Source organism: Parambassis ranga, chromosome 9, assembly GCF_900634625.1.
Source record: "Parambassis ranga chromosome 9, fParRan2.1, whole genome shotgun sequence".
NCBI classification, from domain to species: domain Eukaryota; kingdom Metazoa; phylum Chordata; class Actinopteri; family Ambassidae; genus Parambassis; species Parambassis ranga.
Window position 1 is genome coordinate 18,782,723 of NC_041030.1, and position 23,413 is coordinate 18,806,135.

General features: G+C 41.2%; 1 protein-coding gene across 1 annotated transcript in view; it reads right to left on the reverse strand.

Moving 5' to 3' along the window:
• srrm4 (serine/arginine repetitive matrix 4) overlaps positions 1-21,079 on the reverse strand; it is a 46,138-nt gene extending 25,059 nt beyond the window's left edge. The window contains exon 1 of the mRNA XM_028414885.1: positions 20,674-21,079. Coding sequence (XP_028270686.1) covers positions 20,674-20,876 — 203 coding nt within the window. The 5' untranslated portion in view covers positions 20,877-21,079. The remainder of the gene's footprint in view (positions 1-20,673) is intronic.
• Positions 21,080-23,413: the final 2,334 nt, after the last annotated feature.

Below are 23,413 nucleotides of genomic sequence, written 5' to 3' on the forward strand. Positions count from 1 at the left end.
AACTTTTTTTTTTTAAATACACAGTGCTGATTAGCACCAAGTAAATATCTAGTTTTAAAGCTGGTGCCTGTGGTGGCATTCCAGTGAGGCACAAAGGTAGCAAAGCTATAGAGGGAAGCAACTAGACATGAAGTCCAGACAAAATGTGAGGTTTCCCTTACCCGCAATATCAACCAAAAAGTGAAAAGCAGTTTCCAAACATCATCGCAAAATCATTGGGGATGTCCCAATCCAATCACGTGATTGGAAATCGGGCCCGATTACGTGATTTCAGACTCGATCGGAATTGGACGTTACCTCCCGATCAGGACTGTGGTGTAGGGGTATGACAGTTTCAAGAAACCTTTATTGGTCCCACAATGGGGAAATTGCCTTTGTGCGAGAGGTCCTGGGTTTGAGACCTCGATGAGCCGCTGTGTGTGTGAAATGTCCTAGCTTGGCAATGCGTTGCGGGCAGTTTGGCAAAGCAGCGTACAAGTGGAAATCCACAGTCGATGCAACAGCGATGAGCAGTCAGCGTGAAGCGCTGAAAGAAATATTTGGACTCGGACTCGAGGGCAAAAAAACCTGATCGGGACATCCCTAAAAATCATCAATCAGATATGCATTTTCACATACCACCGAGTGCAGGGGATAAAAATTAGGAGATATCCAAAAAAAAAAAAAAAAAAAAGGATCGGGATGCTCCAAAAAAGAAATACATCCACCTGAAGCTAGAAGGCGACATCTGCTTCCGCCCTCAATCACTTCAGCACTCTCCACAGAGGAAAAGCTAGGCCAAAAACAATTCACGCTAGCTAACAACACATTTCTCTTGGTTGCAGTCTTCGGTACAAGTTAGGTTAAGAAGAAGTCTCACTATCACACAATATGTCACACTGTCAGAAGGGGGAGACGAACGCTCTGCACTGTAGCTTTAAAAATGACATTTGGATTCCTGGACTGTTTCTGTGTTCGTTATTTATCGTGTCAGTTGGTCCTCACTAGCCCCAAACATGTCAGGTTTCAGAATGAAATAGAGCTGTCTCTGTATTACTAGAGCTAAAAATATAAACAGCACCCATAAATATACACACAACATCTTTAATTACCTGACACCTGTCTTTTTCCATCTTACCTGTGATCAGTGTAATTTTCACACCATGTGCTCCCTCTTTCCATGCTGGTTCTGGCATGCATACATGAACAGGTGAGCTATCCCCATGCATGTTCTCATCACTGCTCCATCTTTGCCACCTACCAGGTGTTTCACACAGGCAGATGGTAGAGCAGCATCCAATAGATCCAGCACAACCACCATCATTTTGATGCTAAAAATGTCCCTCAGTGGATGACATCATTTGCAATCTCCAGCCAACTAACTCTCTGCATACACTTGTATCAGACCTGCAGACCTGCTTGTTCGACTTTGTTTCTGTGCTGCTTTAACCTTCTGTCTCTGCCTATTTGAGTCTCGTCCAAGAAGCTGAGTCTTGGTATTTACGAGTAAGGTTCTAGATTCCTTTAACATCTGCTGTCTGTGGCGTATCAGAGTCAAGACCTCCTCCCACATCCACTGATACACCCTGTGGGCCTTCGATGTCACATCACTCTTTTTCTCCATTTCCTTTTTTCCGTTCCTCACATCACCTCTCTGTCTGTAAGTTATCTCCACTCAGAAATTTCTTCAAGAAAAGCAATTTTATCCTCTGTCTGTAACCTTACTTCATCTCATTTTCTAACATATCTCCACAGTACTCACACACACACAGAGAACGGCTTCCACGGCTCTCTCTACATGACTGTGCATGTAGAAGTTGTAAATAATGCACATCAATTTTGGCTCTCAGAGAGACTTACATTAGCCATGCAGCCTAGCGTTCACCTCTAAAATAATCATCTTAAATATGGAGCAGTGCATGCAGAATGTGACGACTACAGAGTGCAATCAAGACACCCGCTGACTTCCCTTTCCTCCACCCCCCCTCGATGCTAATCAGTGTGGGAGCTGATGGCTGTCTGGTAGACCTGATCTGACTTTGAGATAGGAGTGCCTTTAGCTTCCAAAGATGAGCAGCCGACACAATATACTATAATCAGAGGACGTTTGCTGATCCAGTCGTCTATAAGCATATGTGTTATTAAATATCTTAACTAAACAGAGAAACAACCCTTCTCAGCAGCTTAAAGGAACAAATTAATTTTGCTTATATATAGGTAGCGGTGGAAAACATTTTTCAATAAATTAATAAAATACTTAACTCTTCTGTCGTTGTTTTGCTCCCAAAGATTGAAGCAGTATATGTTTGATATGTTGCACAATTTATGCAACTTTAACAGATCATACATTTAATAAAAGAACTTAATGATTTGACTGAATTTTTTTGCTTTTCTGCTTAAAGCTGTCCTAGAAGAGACAGATGCCAGATGGGAACTTTATTACCTGCCTGTCATCTCAATTAATTAGGAGATTTGTGTTGCAGCCCAACATTGTGATTTAGGTTGGAAAGCCTGGATTTGCAAGTGTAGTGCAGGTTTCCATGACTTAGTAAATCTATTTCTACAAGCATGTCAATACACAGTACAGCAGGTCACAAACTTTCTAAATGTACAGTAAATAGACCAAACTTGCAGTCAAAGAGAGATTTTCAATTAGATTTCACTTCAAGCTCTCGAGGTAGTTGCGTGTCTTGGACTAATGAAAGCTCTGGACACATCCTAAACCACTCCTGGTCATGGTTGGAGGTGACCTCGTTCCATGTTGGTACACATAATTATCATTTCCCTAGGGGGGGTGGGGGGCGGTGATCAATGAGAGAGTGACCTTACCCTCCGTGTGCACCTTCTTCAAAGTCAGATAATAAATTGGTTCATCTCACCTCTCCTACCGTCTGCGTTATTTAGAGGGCTATCCAAAGGAGTCCATTACTTTTTTATGGAAAGGAGGTTCATTCAATTTGCTGGCGACCCAATAAGAAGTTCTGTATGGATGCGCAACAAGGGGGCTCAAGGGCAAGTGAATTATTCCATTATCTATTATGTGTGGGAAGGAGAAAGATGTCAAGGTCCTGGGAGGATTTATTTAGATATGTAACCTCTGTTCCTCGAAAGGAAACAATAAAGGTAAATAAAAATAGATCTGAAGCCTTTTTTTACCTGCTCCAGATTTGATTTATTGCAAACATTTTTTTCTGATGTAACATACAGAAAACTGTAATGACATTTAATTAAAAAAGCATCATAGCCACATGGTTGGCTTAATTAAAGTGTATTCATATATTTGGCTTAAACCCTATTAAAGGATAATCCCCCTAAAAGTCAAAGGTTTTTTTATAAGGGATTCACCAAGCAGCATCGTCAGGCTATGCAGTACTAATGTGGATACAATAAGCAGAGTAAAGCAACATGAACATTTTGTAGTTTGCTGGGTTTGCAGGTTCCTTTTTTGTCTCTCCAAGCTCTTCTTTCTGTTAGGGTTGTGATTCCGTCAGTGCTGCGTGTGGGCATGCTGAGAGCACTGAATTATGAAGCACCACAGCTTCATAACATAGGTAAACAAGCGTAATATTATAAATTGCATACTTCATTTGATTTTCCAGAGTGCAGGACATATTGGGAAATAAGTTGTGTATGTTCAAAAATAATCCCTTAAAGCATGCGTGTGGCATCAAGCGCAAATCCCGTCACCTGCTTCAAATATAGCCAGCGTGTTGAGATAGCTGCACCCTGAGTGAACTGTAGAGTCTCTGAGGAGGGTATGTACAAGTAAACTTTAATCTCTTTCTTTTGTCACAAAAAAAATCCTTTAAGCACATTTTCTAGAGTGGGATGGGCGAAGCAAAACTCAGGAATGGGGAGTCCATTCTGTGCTCTCAGGGGAACAGCATGAGACGGTGTTTATGAAGGAAGTAAGTCTGATCCTGCTGCAGTGTTTGGAGCAGAAGTAGATTATGAAAAGCAGAAGAGGCATGATGAAAAGTGACCTAAGTTGTACTCACATGGGGCCATTTTAGCAGGGTATTGTTGGGAAATCTGTTAATAACTGATATTGGATTTTGAATTTTTTTGTCCTACCACTTTGGTCAGTTGCTGATGAACTACCAGAGCATACACATTTTTCTCCTGTAGTGGAAATATATACGAGGGATGTCTGCGAATGCTCCCAATCCCAATCCTCCATCTGACCAGGATAACATGTAGAAAAGTTTATATTTGCCTATTTTTATACTGTGAAATGGTCTTTTCTAGACCACAATTGTGCCCTGTAACCAAGGTTTTTACTGCCGAAACCTAACCATGAAAGAGAAGTGATATTTTTGTAAAAGAAAGTAACAAACCACAGCCTTCAGGATAAAAGTCTGGAGCAAATTTATACCATTTATATGCATGTACGACAGCCCCATGGCCATATGATGGCAGCCACGCACACAGCCAGATGTGTCCCCTGAGCTTTCCAAATGCAATCAGAAATTTGCCCTGGTTATTTAAAAACTATAAATGAGTACAAAACCTTCTCACGTCCCCAAGAAAATCTTGGTCCTGTGGGAATAGGGAACGGCTGGGGCTTTAGGCCTGGATTAGAGCTGATAGCAGAGTCGGTCATCCACAATCATGACCTGAGGGCTAAGATGGTATGTTGTAAAACGGGCATTTAAACTGGCCTGCTCCAGTCCCTAACCTTGGCTGCTGTCAGTCAATCAGTAAGCCAGTCTGTCAGTCAGGCTGGAAGACTGTCCCCTCGCCTCAGAGTTTATGAGAAAAGATACGGTGTCTGTGAGATTATTCGTCCTTTCCAATACAGTATTAGCTCCCTAATCTCCTGCCTCTCTCGCCCCATTCTCAACAAGACGAGGTGCCGTTAAGGGCAGTGACAGATGGAGAGAGGGATGGTGGAGGACTTTGCTGGAGAAGGAGTAAATATGTCAATCACTTGAAGCATTGAGGGGTTTTTCTTGAAGAGGTGGAGAAAAAGTCAACAAGCTGTTTGCCTCTCTTCCTTTCCAGCATCCCAAGCATTCATCCGCATTACAACAGCAGAACACGTCTCCCGGACAGTTATTATACAAAATCAGTTTAACTTAAGTATTTTCTTTATCAAAACACACACACAGACACACACACACACCATGGTTTTGATTCATGTGCACCACCTGTATCCCAAAGGCACTGCATTTCAAAAGCATTTTTCATCAGCATGAATAACGAGGCAAATGTGCAGGAAATCAAGGACTCGGATAAGTGGATTAAAAAAATAGACTCTATTCTGCTATTTGACTTTGACGTTGATATCTTGGTGCATTAAGTTTGCCCTTTGGCCATCATGGGAAGGATTATGCCACCAGTCAGGATCTATTTGTTTACGCAAATCATTTCATGATAGGCCACCTCCCTTCCACCCCCACCTCCACTGAATACATCAAACAGTATAAGGGTGTCCTGTAGTCAAATTGTAGCTGACAGCTTGATGTCCATCACACAGTATGGCTTAATGTACTGCACTGTCTCCTGCTGCAGTAAGTTCCGAAACAATATCCAAACACAGACAATGCAGGTTAATGTGGAAGTTGATTAGGTTGGGCAGATGTTCCTGCAGCTTCAGTCTTTGAGGCATCGTGATACAAGTGCAAACATGGGTCAGATTTGCCTTTAGATTCCTTGCCAAAATGTTCCCTTGGTGCAAAACAAGAAAGAAAAATGAAAAAAAAGTCAAACTTCTAACACAGTCTTAATAATTTAGCAGCGTTCCACAGAGCTAGGAACTCATTTAGATGAGGACAAAAGGCGTTCATGCATCGCCCTGGTCGGATCAAAGGGAAATCATTAACTCTGAGCCTCTCGTTGTAGTCAGATCTGGTGTTTTATTGCAACTAGATTTCCTTAAACTGTCTTCAGAGTCAAAGAGAGTGCTGAGACAAAGCAATTCTATTTCTCTTGCAAGGGCACTGCTGAGCCCAAGTTTAAATTGAATGCCCCAAAATAACTGTTTAATTATGTGGCTATCTGAGAGGCTTTCATGTTTTCCAAATGAATCAGGGTGAGAGTGATAACCGATTCTTTCATCGATGCAGAAGAAAAAAAAAAAAGGCTCCCCGCTTCCATCAAAAGTGATAGGAAGCCACTGAAATTAGCTCATATGGCAGACACATTAATTATATTTCTTATAATTAGGTGGAATATCCCCAGATCACCCCGATCCCTGGCAGATAAATTTAATTAGTGGACAAATTCAACTGCATGCTCTGCATTCATATCTTTATGAAGCTGTTCTTCTGAGGATGGTAGATGTCTTAGTCTTTCATTTTTTTGCTGTCATGGTGTGGTCAAAGATAAATTTCATTTGCAGAGGGCAATAGCTGGTTGTTTGATTAACTTTAAGATGAATGGCTGTATGACTGTGGGTGCTCATGACTTCCCAATTCTCAAAATCTTGTCTCCAAAGTTCACTAAATATGATCACAGGATTGTGATCATATTTAGTGTTTGTGTAAATTATATCTCCTTCACATTACCGTATTTTCCAGACTATAGGTCGCACCGGAATATAAGTCGCAGCAGCCAAAAAATGCATAATGAAGAAGAAAAAACCATAGATAAGTCGCACCAGACTATTAGTCGCACCAGCGGGCCATCATAAATCACGTAACGTTTTAGCGTAACCTTGCCTCTTGAATTCCTCTTAACTCAAGTGGTGCGGCTGCAGGGCATTGAGAGTGAGACACATGCATTTCTGAAGGTGGAAGAGAACCGTCAGGAGAGGGACAGAACAGCTAGCATTATATCTGTAATGGGACATCAGGACACAAAGCTAACTAATTGTATATTTTTTCATATATAAGTTGCACCTGAGTATAAGTCGCATACCCAGCCAATGGATGGAAAAAAAGTGCGACTTATAGTCCGGAAAATACGGTATGTACATCTATCCTCACACCCTCAAACTACAGCACCATAATGGCCACTGAGGGAATGACTCTGCTATGCATTGGCTGGACTGCTTCTGCAGTAAAGTGACTTCTGCAGTCATGATCTCCAGAATCACACACACTGACCACGTTTATCATATGTCCAATGACTGAGGCGTTATCAAGGCTGCTACAAAACTTAATTAAGAAAAGAAATGAGGCCTTTCCAGTAATTTCAACGACAGAAAAACCAATCTTGTAGTGTCTGGGCAGGCTGCTGATGTCATGTAAAAATAATAACTTTCTCCAAATTATTTTCTGCAGTCTGCAAATCTAAAACTGCTTGGCAGTTCCAAGTTTTGCTGATGTAATTTGAGAGATTGCCCACTTGACAAGATTTTTTGTGAAAAAAAAAACTGAACAATGAAAGTTTACTAAAAGGATCATTTCATGCACCTCTTCTCTGTGTGATCTGGCCTGACAGAACAGGAGATTTCTACTCCACTTCCTACCATGTCTCTCTTACTTCGGGTGCAGCGACAAACCTGTCAGCTCCATTTGTCCTAATCAGCTCTCAGTTGGATGTACCGGCTACTGGGACGTCAGTGGGAATAACGCTCACACTTGGGAAGTAGCACACTGGGAAGATGAGTTTTTGAACAACAAGTCTGTGCCCTCTGCACAGCCCTCCACCCAGCTACACTGTCGCTTTTCGACCTTGATATTGACCTCAGCATGGCAGTGCCTTCCACTGCTCAGATTTGGCTTGTTACTGTGGCATCCTGGTTCTATCTGAAGTGGCATTACTTAGCACATGTCTCTGAAATTTGACGTACAGCTCTGGAAGGCATGTTTAATATAATTTTGAGTCAAAATGTATACTTTAAAGAAACAATTTGTAAAAGGTTTGAGGGGGAAAAGGTATTACAGATCTCTATTAAATCACAGAGGAAACCCTAACCCTAACCCTATAAACTGTGTAATAGCTTTTGTGAAATTTACATTTTTAAGGTCTTGAGGGTTGAATAATTAAATAGATTGGTTTAATTCTCTAAGAAGAATTTATTAGTACATGTGCACAATGCCTAAAAATTCACTGGCCGTTTTTGTCGGCATGTCCTCATGAACAAACGTCACGTTTGGTCAATACACCCGCCAGATTTGTGGTTATGATCAATACAGACAGTTAGATCTGAGTCAGAGTCAAAGTTTAGAGATGGACAGGGGACGATAGATGGGGGGTGAACGCAGTTTACTTTCACTTTAGTCTAAGGTTTGAGTGATTTTTTGTTTTTGCATGGGGTTAACTTTCATTTTTAACTGCAGTTGGATATGGCATAAAAAAACAACTGGTTAAGATTAGGCTTTACAAAATGGTAAAGATCAGTTGCTATTTTAAGCTGCAATCAGGACGAGTCACCCTGTCCCCATAACCACATAGAGATGCATGTTGCGTTGACCAGACGGTTCTTTGTAAGAGACACTATCAAGCCATTCTGTCATGCCCTTGTCAGGCTTTACTGCTCCATATTTTCCCCACGCATGATTTCAAGTTATATATTGAACCATTTTTGAGAACATAGAAGTGGTTAACAGTTCCAGCAGCTCTCAGGTCTTCTTTCTATATTCTCATAGCTGCCATTTAATATAACAAAGACTCTTGACTGACTCAAGGGAAATGAGCTAAAAACCTGCAACCTTTACTTGCCGCCAGTTAGAATGCCTATTAGCTTAACTCCCAACTCATAACTGTCTAAAAGCCACTTCGCCCCCACGGAACATTTTGTTATCTGACAGAGGAAGTTAAAGAAAAATGGATGAAGCAACACAGTTAATAAGCTAGGATAGCTTCATCTTTTTTGGGGCTCTCTGGCTGTATAGGTCAGCCCTGTCAAGATGGAATAGTAACTGTGCGTGTCAAAATTCACCATAGCAGAAATTATCTTCCCTTCCTGTTATGTTATTATTAATTTCGTCTCAGCTCATCACAGCCTCTTTTTTTTTTTACTCACTGCCAATCTTGTCTCCTCTAATTCCTGCTCCATTTCTGCAACAATGATTTATTTTTCATTTTCAATGTACAGATATTGTTCACTGTCCTACATTTGCTTCAATTTTAGAAAAACAAGCAGATAAATAAATGCTTTTCTGAACTGACAGAAAAAAAAAACAAGCTGAAAAGGATCATTCTCATCTCTCCCTTCTGTAATGGTGCTTAACTGTGAAGGGTGCTTCACAGTCTGTGACACTGTGTCCTTACATTACATTAACATCTTCCCTAGAGGGACCATAACTGCACTAATGACTGGTTGTTATATGCTGGGAGTGTCTTAAAATTGGGACGCACTGGTATTGATCAACAACCCTGTCAACCCCTCAGATATAATACAGAATGTTTTACTGCTAAAAGGCAATAAAAAATATATTATCATGCAGCAAAAATGAATCCTGGATGTCGGGCACATTTTTATGCTCATCTAAGAACAGTAAAGCACAAGGCAAAATGGATTCATTATTTATGACTCAATATTGAAAACAGGTATAATCCCATAATGAGGCTAAAGTGTTAGGACTACTTAACTGGATCATTAAAGGTTTTAGTGGCATAAATTCTTAATGTGGACATTTTGTAGCCGTTTGAAAAAGTCCCTTTTATTGTTTTGAAAAACAAACAAACCAACAATTTCGATTCCCAACAAAGAAAAGACTACTCTGATGCAACTTCACCGGAAAGTTTCCAAATGCAAAGCAATCCTGCCTTTCACCTGGTGTGAGCCTCAGAGGTGTTGTTTTTGTTTTTCTTTTTTTAAGCATCTTCTGTCATTGTGTGACATTTCATGTCAAGAAGCGTCAGCAGAGGTGAAAGCAAAGGTGGAAGGAAGGAAGGAAGCAATGCAGCAGGGCCAATTAATTCCTGTGCTGCAATCTCCGATTGCATTTGTGACATCAACACTGCCACAGTTTGCACCCTTACCCCTGCATCAGTTATGCAAATGGTGGCAATTTCACATGAATGGCAGATCGTCTTCCTGAAATGAGGATGGCCAAGAAGCGAAAATGAAAAATGGAGGAGGAGGCTGAGACGTGGGAGCCACTCAGCCTTGAAATGATTTAATTTAAGTGATGAGGAGTTGACTTTGATAAGTTTGCATTTTAATAATGAATACTTTGACCGCTTCAGGGGTCCAGTTACAAAGAAGTAGCATACTTGGCAGAAACTCAGACCAACAAGCTTGACAGCCAGACCCTGTAAGACAAAGCTGAAGCTGGTTGTGTGACTGCCCTTTGTGTGTCTGTGTGGACTGATAGCAAATAAGACGCTCCCACGAGTTCTTTGACTCCAGAGTTAAATTTGCTGCCAGAGGGAAAGAAGGCATCAGCCTATTATGTAGAATTTTTCAGAGTTTCCAATATGCCGACTCCGGGGTGTGCATGCATATTTAATGAGGCCTTTGCCTCATTGCGATTTCAGACTGAGAAAGATTTCTGCCTACTGTCATTATGAATGATTGTGTTACCTAATGGCACATTCCAGCTGGATGTGGAAATAACTATCTGTCTACAGCCTAAAGCATCACTGATCTTATTATGATTATGACTTCTGCAGCTGATGTATATGCAAAACTTTTCATTTACATTGAGGCTCTTTGAATATAGCTGCAACTATCCGTTATTGTCATATATGATAAAACTGCTGATCATTTATTCAATAAAATTCCAATAATTAACAAAGAATCTTTGTTAGAATTTCCCATAGATAAGGTGACAACTTCAAATATGTTTGACCAACAAAAAAACACATTTATGTTGTTAACTTATATATAAATTTACATTTTTTTTATATACAGTATATAAAAGCATATTTTCAAATATGGAATCCTGGTGCAATCACCCATATACATGCTCCATGTTCATTCATTGATGTTTTGCATGCTTCATAAAGAAGATAAGCAGGTGGGTGTGAAGCCGTGTGAATCTGTTTAATGTTCGACATGCACATTTGCATGTTTAGCACAGTTTTGCAATAAAAACTATGATATTTGAGAGAATGTTCCAGGTTCAGAATGTCAGCAATTAGCTGAACTAAATGAATATGACATATGATAAAGTGTAGATGTCTCAGCTATCTAATAAACAAAAGTGTGTCAACAGACTTCACCACAGACCACAGGAGGAGGCACACTGAGGTTCCTGAACTATAAAGACTTTTCAGTCACAAGAGTCTTAAACAACTTTAATTGTTCAGAGAGGAAACATATCCAAGAGTACAATTATTAATATAATAACAAAGTTAAGGATCGAATCTGTACAGCTCCATGTGTATCTCAAATTATGAATTGAGATTCACTACATCCTTGGTTCACTTAACAATCTGTTTTTGTTTTTCTCCAGCGCTGCCTCTAAGCCACAGGCAAAAATGAATAGCAGTTGAAGTTTAAAGTCAGCTAATACCTTTTTCATGTCCACAGACAGCTCTGGTTTGTGAAGATCTAATAGGTCGTAATGAGTGAGCCATCCCTCTCTCAGTACCACACTCATCGGTAATGAATCGCTCAAAGGGATAGGTCATCTCTTACTGTCTGTGAGATTTACTACTGTCCGCTTCATGTAGAGCCAGCAGAGGACAAAGGAGTTTCACCTCCACTCTCATCGTCTATTATGAGTTTATTCAATGCTGTACATTATGTGCCTACATATAATTCAATTCCCTTTGGCCCAGACTCAAGAACGGATTTCTATTCATGCACTGGAATATGATATTCAGTAAAATGTAATAACCTTGGCTGCTGCAGTATCCTGAAATGGACAATTTTAAAATGTCACTCACAAAGCATCCCCTCATCCTTTTCTTTCTTTTATTTCCTTCCCTGTTTCAATTTTTCCTGCGTCCTTCCTTCCTTCCCTCCTTCTTTCTTTTATTACACCCAAGCTTTGCTTTTATATTGATTTCCATCCAACCCCTTTATTAAAAATGACTATTTCATTTCTCATTTTATGTCCCCTAACTTTCTCTAAAAAAAAAAAAACACATGGAAATTGCAGAAAAATCCTACATTCCTACATTAAGCTGTATACATTACTGTAAGAACCTAAAGAAATTAAAGCAAAGTCTTTGCCTTTTTCCCACCAATAGAGCCGGTTTTGACCTTGTTCTCTGCAGTTTCCTCAATGTCAAAGAACACAGGATCTCCCTTTGAACAAGGTTAAGCAATGCAGCCTTTGAAAAAACAAAGATGAAAGTCCACTGACGTATTCGCAGCAGCATCTGTCTGCAAGTGTTACAAGTGCAAATATTAAAGTGGTCAGAACAGTATCAGGCCAAACCTCATAAAGCAACCTTTAATGTGATTTGAAGCAGATCTAAATCTAAACAGACAAAAACACACAAACTCTGCATATGTATCAACTGTAGTACTGAGAAAATATTGCAGTTTTTACAGGAGAAATCCTTGCATTTTAGGGTTTTTTATGCATCGAGTATGATGTGTCCATCTGTTATATTTACTCTGGCACAGACCCGCACCTGGCAAACTGACTAAATGACATGCACAGCACGCACACACACACACACACCACACATTTTGTGAACAAGCAACACAATTTTCTATGTTAATGGACCTAAATGCCATGAGTCTTTTTTAAATGTCAGCGCACACGATTTGAACATAAAGTAAGTGCAGCAGGTGCAGAATAGATCCGCATTGCTGAAACTTCGGTTTAAAATTTGTGTTCACAAGCACTTTAAATTCTAATGAACAAGACAGTAACTTCAGAACAGGGCTAAAGGTTTATTCCCTGTTATCATTATGAAATAAACTAATTCAAGCATAAAAACTGAGGCTCAAACAAAATCAGTTCCCCCTTCTCTGCCACTGGAGCAGAACATTTCTCTTTGCAGGACAGCAGATTATGTTCTGGCTTTGTGTTTTGCTGATGCTGATTGAATATCTACATCTTGGCATATAGCTTTAATGAAATAATCTTTTGTGGTTGTATTGTTATTGTCAGTGCTCAGAGTGGAAAAGTAGCTTTATGGTATTAAATCAGTGCAAATTAATGTATTTTAGTGTGTGTCTGTGTTCTGTTCATGAGATTAGATAATAAAACTTCATTTACAAGTTTTACATGCAAAATGCATGGTGACTGTCACCACGAAAATAAGATATATATATATATATATATATATGGAAGGGCTATGCATGAGAGGGAAGGTGATTTTTGAAAGGGCTGTAAAAACACCAAGCCCCGGGTTGGCTGTTGGGCTACCTGTATGTGGCCTTCTGGCCTATTGATTATGTTGAAATTGAAGTGGAGCCCACTGAGAGAGAGAGAGAGAGAGAGAGAGATCACTCACTGTGCAAACCAAAGCACGAGAACGGAAGCAGCAGTGACAAAGTCACCAGGGCGCACACAGGAGGCACGTCTCTATTTTCATCTTTATTCAAGTACAGAAATCTTTTCACAATATGGCCGCCTGGAATGAAGAAACACCCACCCCTGTGATGTGATGAGAGTAGGCCACTGCCACCTGCTAGTTTGGAGAACTACCTCCTCTTCCATCTAATCCATCCATTTTCTCGACCTGCTTTGTCCTGTACTACAAGGTCATGGGGGGAGCTGGAGCCTTTCCCAGCTGTCAGTGGATGAGAGGCAGGTTGCCTGTCTACTGCACATCTACATGCACATCTTGTGTAGGTGGAAGGTAGGTGGAGCACCCTTACCTAGTATTTTAACTAATAGTTGTTGCCCCTACATGTGTTTTTTAAGTTTTCAAGCCTGATTGTGACACAACACCACAGTTGGCGTCTGTTGCCACTTGGTCTTTGATATGGGTTTAGTGAGTCTGGACCATAAGATGTGACATTTTTGTCCATCTCCTGCTCACCGTCCGCTTGTCTGATTTGAATTCCCATTTTCATTCTAAATTCTTAGCAAGTTCCTTTCGCTTGAAAGGAGGGCCAACACAAATTAGATACACACTGAAGATTCAATTGTGCACTTATTACTGAATGTTAACAACGATTAATCTTGAATAATCAGATTACATGAGAACCAATCTTGAATTGGAACTGTAAAAAAAATGCATAACATGGATACTAGATGAGACTGTCATGACACTTGATGACCTTCAAATTGGCCAGGTTTACTGCACACTACAAAAAAAACATGAAAATGTGCTCCCCAGGATAGAAGACTTCATAGTAGCCAGGAGCTGCAGGATGAAGGCAGAGCATGGCATTTTCCTCACAGAGGTGGACCACACTCAGGGAAGTGTGATCCCTGAGGGGAAATTTCACAGCAGCTTAGCGGTGACGTTTGAAGGAAAGGGTTAACACTCAGCTCCCTGCTTTCATCTTCAGAAATGCTGCTGCTGCTGTTCAGCTCTGGAGGAATTATCATGTTCAACCCACTTCCCTCTCACAATTTGTGTCAGTCTCCATATGTACTGTACGTTTGCCTTCATGAGTGTATAGGTGGGCACCTGCACATGCATTCCGCTGCATCTGTTCCTATGAGGACGAAGTCTGTCATTATTATAGTTATTATTAGAATGCATTGTGTTGAGAGTTACAGCACAGGTTAAGGTGACTGTATACAGTCAATATTTGAAGGTATAGAGGAAGTATACATGTTGACGTTTGGTCCAAGATTTCATAATTCTGTACAACCAAACAAACTCACGAATCCAAAATATCACAGCTGATGTTAATCTCTGTGTTTTGTTGCTATTGTTGTTACTATTTATATTACAGCTACCTCTTTATATTATCTTCATGTTGCCTATCAGGCATAGAGAGTAAAAACAATGACCAATACAAATCTCTGACAACCACACACACTCTGTAAACTGATTCTATTTAGTCATGTTCCTCTTCATTATTATAGCATGTTGATGTCTTTAGGGGGTTTGATGTGATATATTGTGTGCATGTGCACACTGCCCAGAAGGATCCAGAGAAGCTCTATACCCTGATTCATAACAAACAAACACACAGTCATTTTATGAAGTGTGTATGAGGACAAGAAAAGAGAGGGATCGCAGATTGTCTCAGAGTTCTTAGGGCTCTGCTGCTTTCAGGCTCAGCCGCCATACCCATCATGCTTAGTCTATATTAAACATCTATCACAAGTTAGCCCATAACTGCAGCATACTGTCTGGCAGGATCAATAAGTGTGTCATTAAAAGCTAAACTCATTTCTCACAGAGTTGGCCTGCACCTTGGAGACGCAGAGATGAGTGTGAAATTCTGGAAATGTCAGAGTGAGCTTTAAAAGCAAGAAATATCACCCTTTGAAGTAATTGTTGAGTCACTGGCATTTATCAATAACACCTTCAAGCTCTTGAATGTCCTTCTCATTCTGCCTGTCAGTTCTTTGGTGGGCCTGTTAATAAAGTGAGCACATTTTTCAATAACTCTACTAAATCATACATATATGGTAAAGATTAAGACAAAATAAGCTCACAGCACAGTGAACTTCATATTCCTTTAACTCTTTGGTCTATAGTCCAGCCCTGCTGTAAGGGAAATAGAGTGCAGGTAAATAGAAATATGGATGGCTGCAATTTAATTCGAAGCATTAATTAAAACCCTTAAGCAGTAAATCAACTCATGAAATATCAGTTGTCTCTGTAGTAGTTGATGTCTAGCTTCACTTTAATAAAAGTCCTCCATCCTGAAACCATTATGCAGAGCTTACACAGGAGTACAGTCACAGCCACTGCAGGCTATTATTCTCAAACAAAAGGTCAAACTGCAGTAGGTCCAAAGAGACCCAACTCATTGCCGCTGCGTTCTGAAGCACTTTTGTACATTATGACTGAAAAAAGGATGCACTTATAATTTCCTGAATCACTCCTCTCAGAGACTGTGCCAAAGAGAAGTACTTTGCCATGTGTTACTGCACCAAAACAGAAGTACTTCTTTGATGGCTATGTTTTTTCACACTTCAGTAACAGCTAGCTAAGACATATGGTACTTCAGTACCAGGTCAGTATCAGAACTCTGATGCGAAAACTCTACCGAAATAAATATGCAACCAAATCTGAAGCTAACAAACAAAAACGTTACAAAAACTCCAATGAAGAACGTCTTAGTGTGAAGTGCACTTTCATTAATTTATATTTTGCTGTGGAACCAATATTTGCTAAAAGAATCATAGAATTTCAGAGATATTAGTAAATAAAAGCATCATCTTCTGCTATTAAAATTCCTCTTGATGCCTTTTCAAAGCCTACTGGGCAAACTTTAAGTGCTTGATCTTCAAGATATAAACAACTCTCCCTCTCTAAATTACTGAAAAGCTTGTGTCATAAATGGTCTTCACCCAAAACAACTAATTAGCGCTCTTATCAGCAACTGTTTTTGCCTACAACTCCGAGCCATCTAGTCCTATTTTGTTTTTAACGCTGCAACAATATGCCAAAATCTGTTGATTTCACAACTCAGGACTTTTTTCTACTGCGTAGCAACACACATGCTGTAATTTGATTAACATGAAATTCAAATAATACAATATTCAAATAAATATGCCCATATATGTGAGACACAAACTGCATTCTGCTGTAAAACAGCACGTTGAGTGTTCAAGCACACAGACAGTGAATTGATTCAAATGGCTTTGGGAGTCAATATCACATATAAATCCATTTTGTGATAAGTCCGATTTCTGCCTGGGGAGCTGGCATCATCGCCTACTCTCTTGTCAGCATGCTTCAGCAGCCGCATCCTGCGCGCTCTGAGTAATACGACACAGCCACAGAGAGGGCGAGTTAACACACGCCGTAAAGATACTGGGAGAGGCAAGGAGGGAGATACTGATGTGAGGAGAGGCAGACAAGTCGGGTAAAGATACTCCTCGATGAAGAGAGCAGAAACACAGACAGAGAGATGTATAACGGTAGACAAACCCCTCGTCCGTCACTAAATCATGTTTGTCATTCTCACAGAGCGAGGGAGAAAGAAATAGATGCCTCGTCCCAGGGGAAGCTCCGACAGATACTTCTTGATGTTTTTGAGACTTTATATCCCGTGTTCATTTATATCTACTTACAGACCGGATTGGTTCTATATTAGCTCATATGTGTGCATGCTGTGTGTTCCTTTACTCTGCTACCTCTAACGGTAGTAATTCAAAACCAAAGCATTTTGTGTGCAACCCTGATGTTTAGGAAGAAGACATAAAAAATGAATTAAACAACCCCTAAGGGGAAAGAAACATGGCAATCACAACACAGGTTGTAAACAAACCCATGTCAGCCAAACCTGTTCAGAAGAGACGATGAATGCTAAAACTATTATTAACATCACCTGCAGCTGAACAAGCATCTTCCTGAAGGAAACGTTTGAAGGACGTTGTGACATATGTTGGGCCACAGTATCAAACCAGTGTCTTTTCAGAATACTGTAATTGTTACATCTATTTAAAACGTGCCATCACCAAATGAATAACATGCTAATTTTTAAGTCATTTCGCATGTCATTACATGCCACTCTAGTTTTCACTGATGAACACTGACACCCCATCATGGCAGCAGAAAGGCTGAAAGACAAAACCTAAGAGTGAAGTCTGCAGTCTTATATGACCACCACCATCCTCAGCCTGTCTCTTTAATTCAGGTGAAATGATGACAAAATAACAAGCAGAAGCTTTAAAATCCACCTGCTGAAATTTCAGGTGTGCTTGCTTTCGGTTTTACTCTGAACCACCTTGGCTTTGATTCCTTGGTGTGTTTACAACCTGCCTGCTTCTCTGACTGACTTTGTTGCAGTGACTTTGCAGTATTGCCAGAATAAGTTACATGTGACAAAGATTTGGACATTTCTAAGAGCCAGAAAAACATTAATAATCCTTAAATGTAGTGGAAAGCAATACAACAGCCATGCAAAAGGATTATATTTTAGTGAGGCAGTTTCAAAGAATTAGAGCTGCCACTAGCCATTAAATTGGCCCATTCATACTGCCCCGGATGATATTTTAAAATGCCTTATTCTGCCTAAAACATTGAAATCATCCTTGACAAACAATAAAAAAAATTTGCTGCGACTGCAGCTCAACTGAATTCATTCGAAGCTGTTCCTGTTATTTTGTCCGCCCTGCCATACAGTAGCATATTCCCACAGGTGCTGTCAGCATACAAGCCCCTCCAAACCCTTTCCCTCTTCTCCTCGTTAAACCAGCATCTGCTGAGGTAAGAGGCCTGAAACCCCCTACCACACACACACACACACACACACACACACACACACACCTCCCTCCGTTGCACTCTCAAACCTGCCATCTGCCACAGAGTTGGACAAGACCCCACTAACACAGCAGCCACACACACACATTTTGAACACTCACAGTTGCTGGAAACATCTCCAGTACAGATGCACATGAATGCACACAAATACACAAAATCACATGCTACACAACCCGAAGTTAGCCAGACTGCATTTTTAATGAGGACCCCCCCTCCTCCCACTCCACACATGAACAAAACAGCTTGCAGGGTCACAATAGTATTGAGAGAAACCCCTCCCCGCTGCACACAGAAACTGAACTCCTCCCCTCCTGTGGCCAGAGGACAGAGGGACAACAGCAAACTCTAATTACTCCTCTATGGCGCCCTGATCGGGCATTTATATTTCAGGAGCAAAGAGACGCAGAGAGAGACGAAGAAGGAGAACGCAGAGGGGAAGGCGAGGAGGGCGCAAACAGAAAAAAGACGTGTGCTGATTGAACATGAAACATCTCCCTGTGGCTCCTCTCCTCTTTCCATCTCTGCTTGTTGTACATAATGCCAGCTCGCTTTCGCTGCAATTGTTCATCACCCCTCAGTTATCCACAGTGAATAATAATGTTTCCTCTTGGAGAGAAAGAGGCAGAGGAGCAAGCCTAAGGCCATGCATTCTGATGGTCTAAGCATTCCCTAGTCACACTCTGGTTGGGCAAAATCAACAGCGCAGTAGGCTAGAGGGGCTGGATGAGCTTTTTCCTGCATCCATATTCTCCGTGTTCTGTTTGTTGTGTTCTACTCATTATTTACAATCTGCATCACCCAAAAGTCCCTCTGTATTTCTAGCTGCTGTAAAAGTACATAGAGTGTGGGGGGGTGAGAGAAAAAAACGCTGGACCACAGAGACACTGCTGTTGTCTTTCACAAACAGGCCCGGGCGAATTAGTAACATTATGTCTGCTCTCTAGGGGACGTTCGCTCGTTCCTGCCCCTGCCATGCTGCCATCATTGTCACTGTCACCCGGACGAAACCCGTGGAGGGGCAAAGCCACTTGAGGAGAGCTTCCTTTCCAGACAAGCTAAAGTTGAAGAGACAGCTGGGGCCCGCTTCCAGAGTCTCCGGCTATTTCGAAAAGGCTGCTCAATTCATGGCAGCAAGCCACATTACATTTCATTCTCGGTGGCTCCATTTACTTTGTTTCTAATTTTTTTTGCCAGTTTCCCCAAATAGAATACACCATGTGCATCAGGATATGGCTTACTGGCAGAAAAATGGAGGCTACAGTTATTTGGTTAAATTGCAGAGGGGAACAATGGAATGTTTGGTCATATTCTTACAATAAAAAAAATCCTTTTGGTCATATCCTACAAGCTAATAAAATCCTTTATAACCAGGCCATGTGCAGCATTATGGTCCTGCTGTAATAGAGGCCATTAAAGACACGTTATTTGGTTCACTGTGTCTTTCCACTGCCTGTGCTGATGTAGGATGAAATGGGCCATTCTAATCCTCATTAACATAGCTAATTTCACATAAGAGAAAGTTGATAGTGGGTGTCAAAACCATTCAAAGGTCACCCAAGCAGACTACTTTGATAGAGAAGTATGCATGTGTCTCTATGAGTGAGATCGTGTAACAAATTTATACATTTTAAAAACACATGGTAAACGCCACTGGTTTGCATTTGACAAATAGGCCTGATGAAAATGGATAATGCTGTCAAACCAGATGCAGATGATCGTGCAGGCAGGAGCAAAGATAGGGGGGGGAAAACACAATATATGCAGGAAAAGGGCATCAGACACTCATCCTCACCTCCAAGGCTGTAAGTGCTACAGCTAACCTTTGTTTGGAGGGATGAAAGTGGGGGAACAAATCATGTGACATGTTGCCTCTTCAGTGGAAGCTCTGGCAGAAAGCCATGTCACAGGGGGAAGAAAGGACAAGCCTGACATTAGAGCCTCGAAGATGCTGTCACATGACCTTTAAAGGGGACAAATAACTGAACATTACACTCTTGAGGCCAGCTATGTTTGGCTGTATGTCACACAAGGCCACATGTACACGAGCGGCGAAGGAAGTGTGATTCGTGATAGATTAATACCGAAGACATATTTGTGTTCTTAACCTCTTTCAGGATGACGGAGATGAAATGATTTCATGACTCGTGGATTAAAAGATGCCCCGGCAGCATTTGAAAATGAATTACAATCAGACCTAGACAATTAAATTTAAACACTCCCTAATCCTAACCCTAACCCTAACCCTAGGGACCTGGACCCTAACCCTAACCCTAACCCTCTTTTGATTGCAATAAAAACACCAGAAGGAATCCTAACACAAGTGCAAGAATCAAAGCGTCCGTATGCTAATTTATTAGCATGCACATTCAACAATTATGTGCAAAGGGTCATTTTGTTGTTTCTTTAGTTTTAGAAAATTGTCAGCAATGACTCCACAACCACCTCCTCCTAAGTCTCTTGATGAACAACAGAAGCAACAATGACAATGCTGAGGGAGAGCATGCAATTCAAGCTGGGGGGGGGGGATTTAGAAAGTAGAGAACTCACTCAGTCACTCTCCTGCTGGCAGTGATGCTAGCCACTATCACGCTCCCTGGTCTTGGGGTGGCCACAGCTTTGAAAGTCCCTTTCCAAAACTTCTCGAAGAGCTGCTTTTCTTCCAGGTGCTGGAGGCTGGGATTGCTGGTCTGTGATCCCAGCGATGGAGAGGGGGCACAGGAGCCGAGCTGGAACGAACACTGCGGCTGCATCTTGGGTTCTTGGTCTACAAACCAAATTGGCTTTAGTCCCTCAAACAGACTTTCATGAAAACACACACACACACACACACACACTCACACCGGTTGTTGCTCAGGAACTGTCCAAGTACTGAATCAAACTGCGCAGGGCGCAGTGGCTGTTTTTGCAACCGTCTTCTCCTCTCACAGCAGCAGGTCAATGTGTCAGCGCGTCTGTCTGCTCCTCACTCTTGAGCGGCAGCATGGGGAGCGGGACAAAAGCTGACCCTCTCCAGCTGGAGGCTGAGTATTGTTCTCCCAGATGAGGAGGGGTGACGGAGATTGTGTTTCTCACTCTCTCTCTCTCTCTCTCTCTCTCCGCCTCTCCTCTTCTGTCACATCTGCTGCTCTCTGGGATGGGGTCTGGGGTCGGGGATGGGAGCTGGAGTGCTCCTTTTTCCCGTGTCGGCAGCTTCACACAAAATTAGCCATTTCTCCACAACAGATTGAGCGGTCGTGATGGGTGAGAGACCAAGTGGCTTTTCTTGTTGCTAGAGTGCAGTATTTTGGTGTTGAGATGATTGTGCGCCCACGCTCAGCGGCGGCAGGGCTGAGCGGGTGTTGAGGCAAGTGTTGCGGTGTGTCTGAAGGCAGGCGTTTGAGAGTTGAAGAATTATGTGTGCCAAGAGTGTGCGAGTGGAAATCGAGTGAGGAGCTCAGCTGAGAGCGACTTGTTTTGTGTCTCTCAGTCTGTGACGTCAACACAAGGGGCAGGACGTTGGAAAGAGGGACACCCTCTGTCATCCACTCTCTCTCCCTCTTGTCTCATTCTACTATACCCTTGATTAGGTTCACTTCTCATCCTGACATGTGCCAGAACCAGTTTCTCTCTCTCTCTCTTGCTCTGTTTTTTTTTTCCTTCATCTTTTTTCCATTCCTCTGTCGTTTCGGTTCCGGTCCTCCTCTTTTTGACCCATCATGTTTCATGTCTTTCTTTCTTCTTACCTTTGTGTCTTCTTTTTTTGTTGGTTTCTGTTGTAAATAAATGAAGTATCCAATCAGACATCCCCGATGTTTTTCCATTTGTCATCACGCTCAAATGCTCCTCAACAGTTGGGTCTACAACTTTCTCATAAATCTCATAAATAAATTAACATGTTGTTCCCTAGTATTAGAAATGTCATAGAAGACATTACATTGTATAAAAATGCTAATATTTTCCCTGAATGTTTTTATTGATATGTGTGTTTTAAATTATGTTGAAAACAGTGTATGTCCTTTATTTTTTTTGTCCTCACACACTAACTCCATCAGTGTCTCGGACAAAAGGCCGAGAAAATCAACATAACAAAAGGCCTGGCTTAGAGAGGACCAGCCGGAGCATGTGGCTGACACAAACCTCCCCCTGGGGGTTTTCAGTTTTCTCCTACTGTCAAATACCTCCTCCTTTCCTTTCCACTCTGCTTCTACACAACACATAACACAGAGGAGCAGCTTGACAATGCCCTCCCCAACCCTCCCTTCCTCTCTTCTCTCTCTCTCTCTCCTTCACTCTTGGTCTCTAATGCCGCATATCATCTGCTGCTTGCCGCTGCTCTAACATGGGAGGACTCTGTTGGTAAATCTTGGGAGGGATTACTGACTACTATTATGAATGCCACTCTGTTTAGGCGAGAACACCAAAAGTCTGTGTAATACTTTAAAGGATAAACACTATTTATAGACTTTGGTGTCACATACAAGCTGCAACATGAGACAGAAAATGTAGTTGACGTATTGACAGTCGTTATGTAGGACAAGTTTACATTTGTTACTGTAATATGTTTTCTAGAACAAAGGAAATATCAAAATATTATCTGATTTCCAATTTTCCAGTCTGCTACAAGCTTCAGTTAATCTCAGCATATTATGAAAAGAAGCCCTCAAGGAACCACTGCCCACAAACAAGTCACACTCTTTGTTATTCCACTAATGCAACCTGACACATGAACATAGGATACATTAATTCTGAGGCTGTTTAAACCCAAGTAAAGATCTTTAAAGACCTACTCAAGTTGTTTTAATGCCTAAAAGTACATTTAGGTATTAAAGATTTAAATTTGTTATTCCAGCCATGCATACATTTGGTGTTCTTGTGTAAGAATGTGTTGCATTAATTGTGAAAACATGTTTATTTCCTGAACTAAGATGGCTACTAGCCTAACACTATGTTTATATAGGTTCAAGGCTTTTGTATGCCTTCAGGTTTTGCTTCCTGTATTTCCCTGGCATTGATAACAGAATCCGGAAATCTGATTCTCTGCAGCCTGTCAGTGTTCATGGACCACAGCCTCATTTGAAGATCACTGTCGTGTCCAGCTGCCTTTAATTTATTCAAATAATCGCCCGTTTTACTCCCTTTTTCACAGTTTCTCTTACAGAAGGGAGCCATGTTGCTGGTTGTTTTGCTATTCAGTAAGAGATGAAGCAAGAGTGTTCTCATGAGGAAGTGACATCTGGACATAGCCTTTATAGCCTTCATGAGAGTTATGTGTGGTACGCAACAAAAGCAGCTGTCACAATCTATAAAC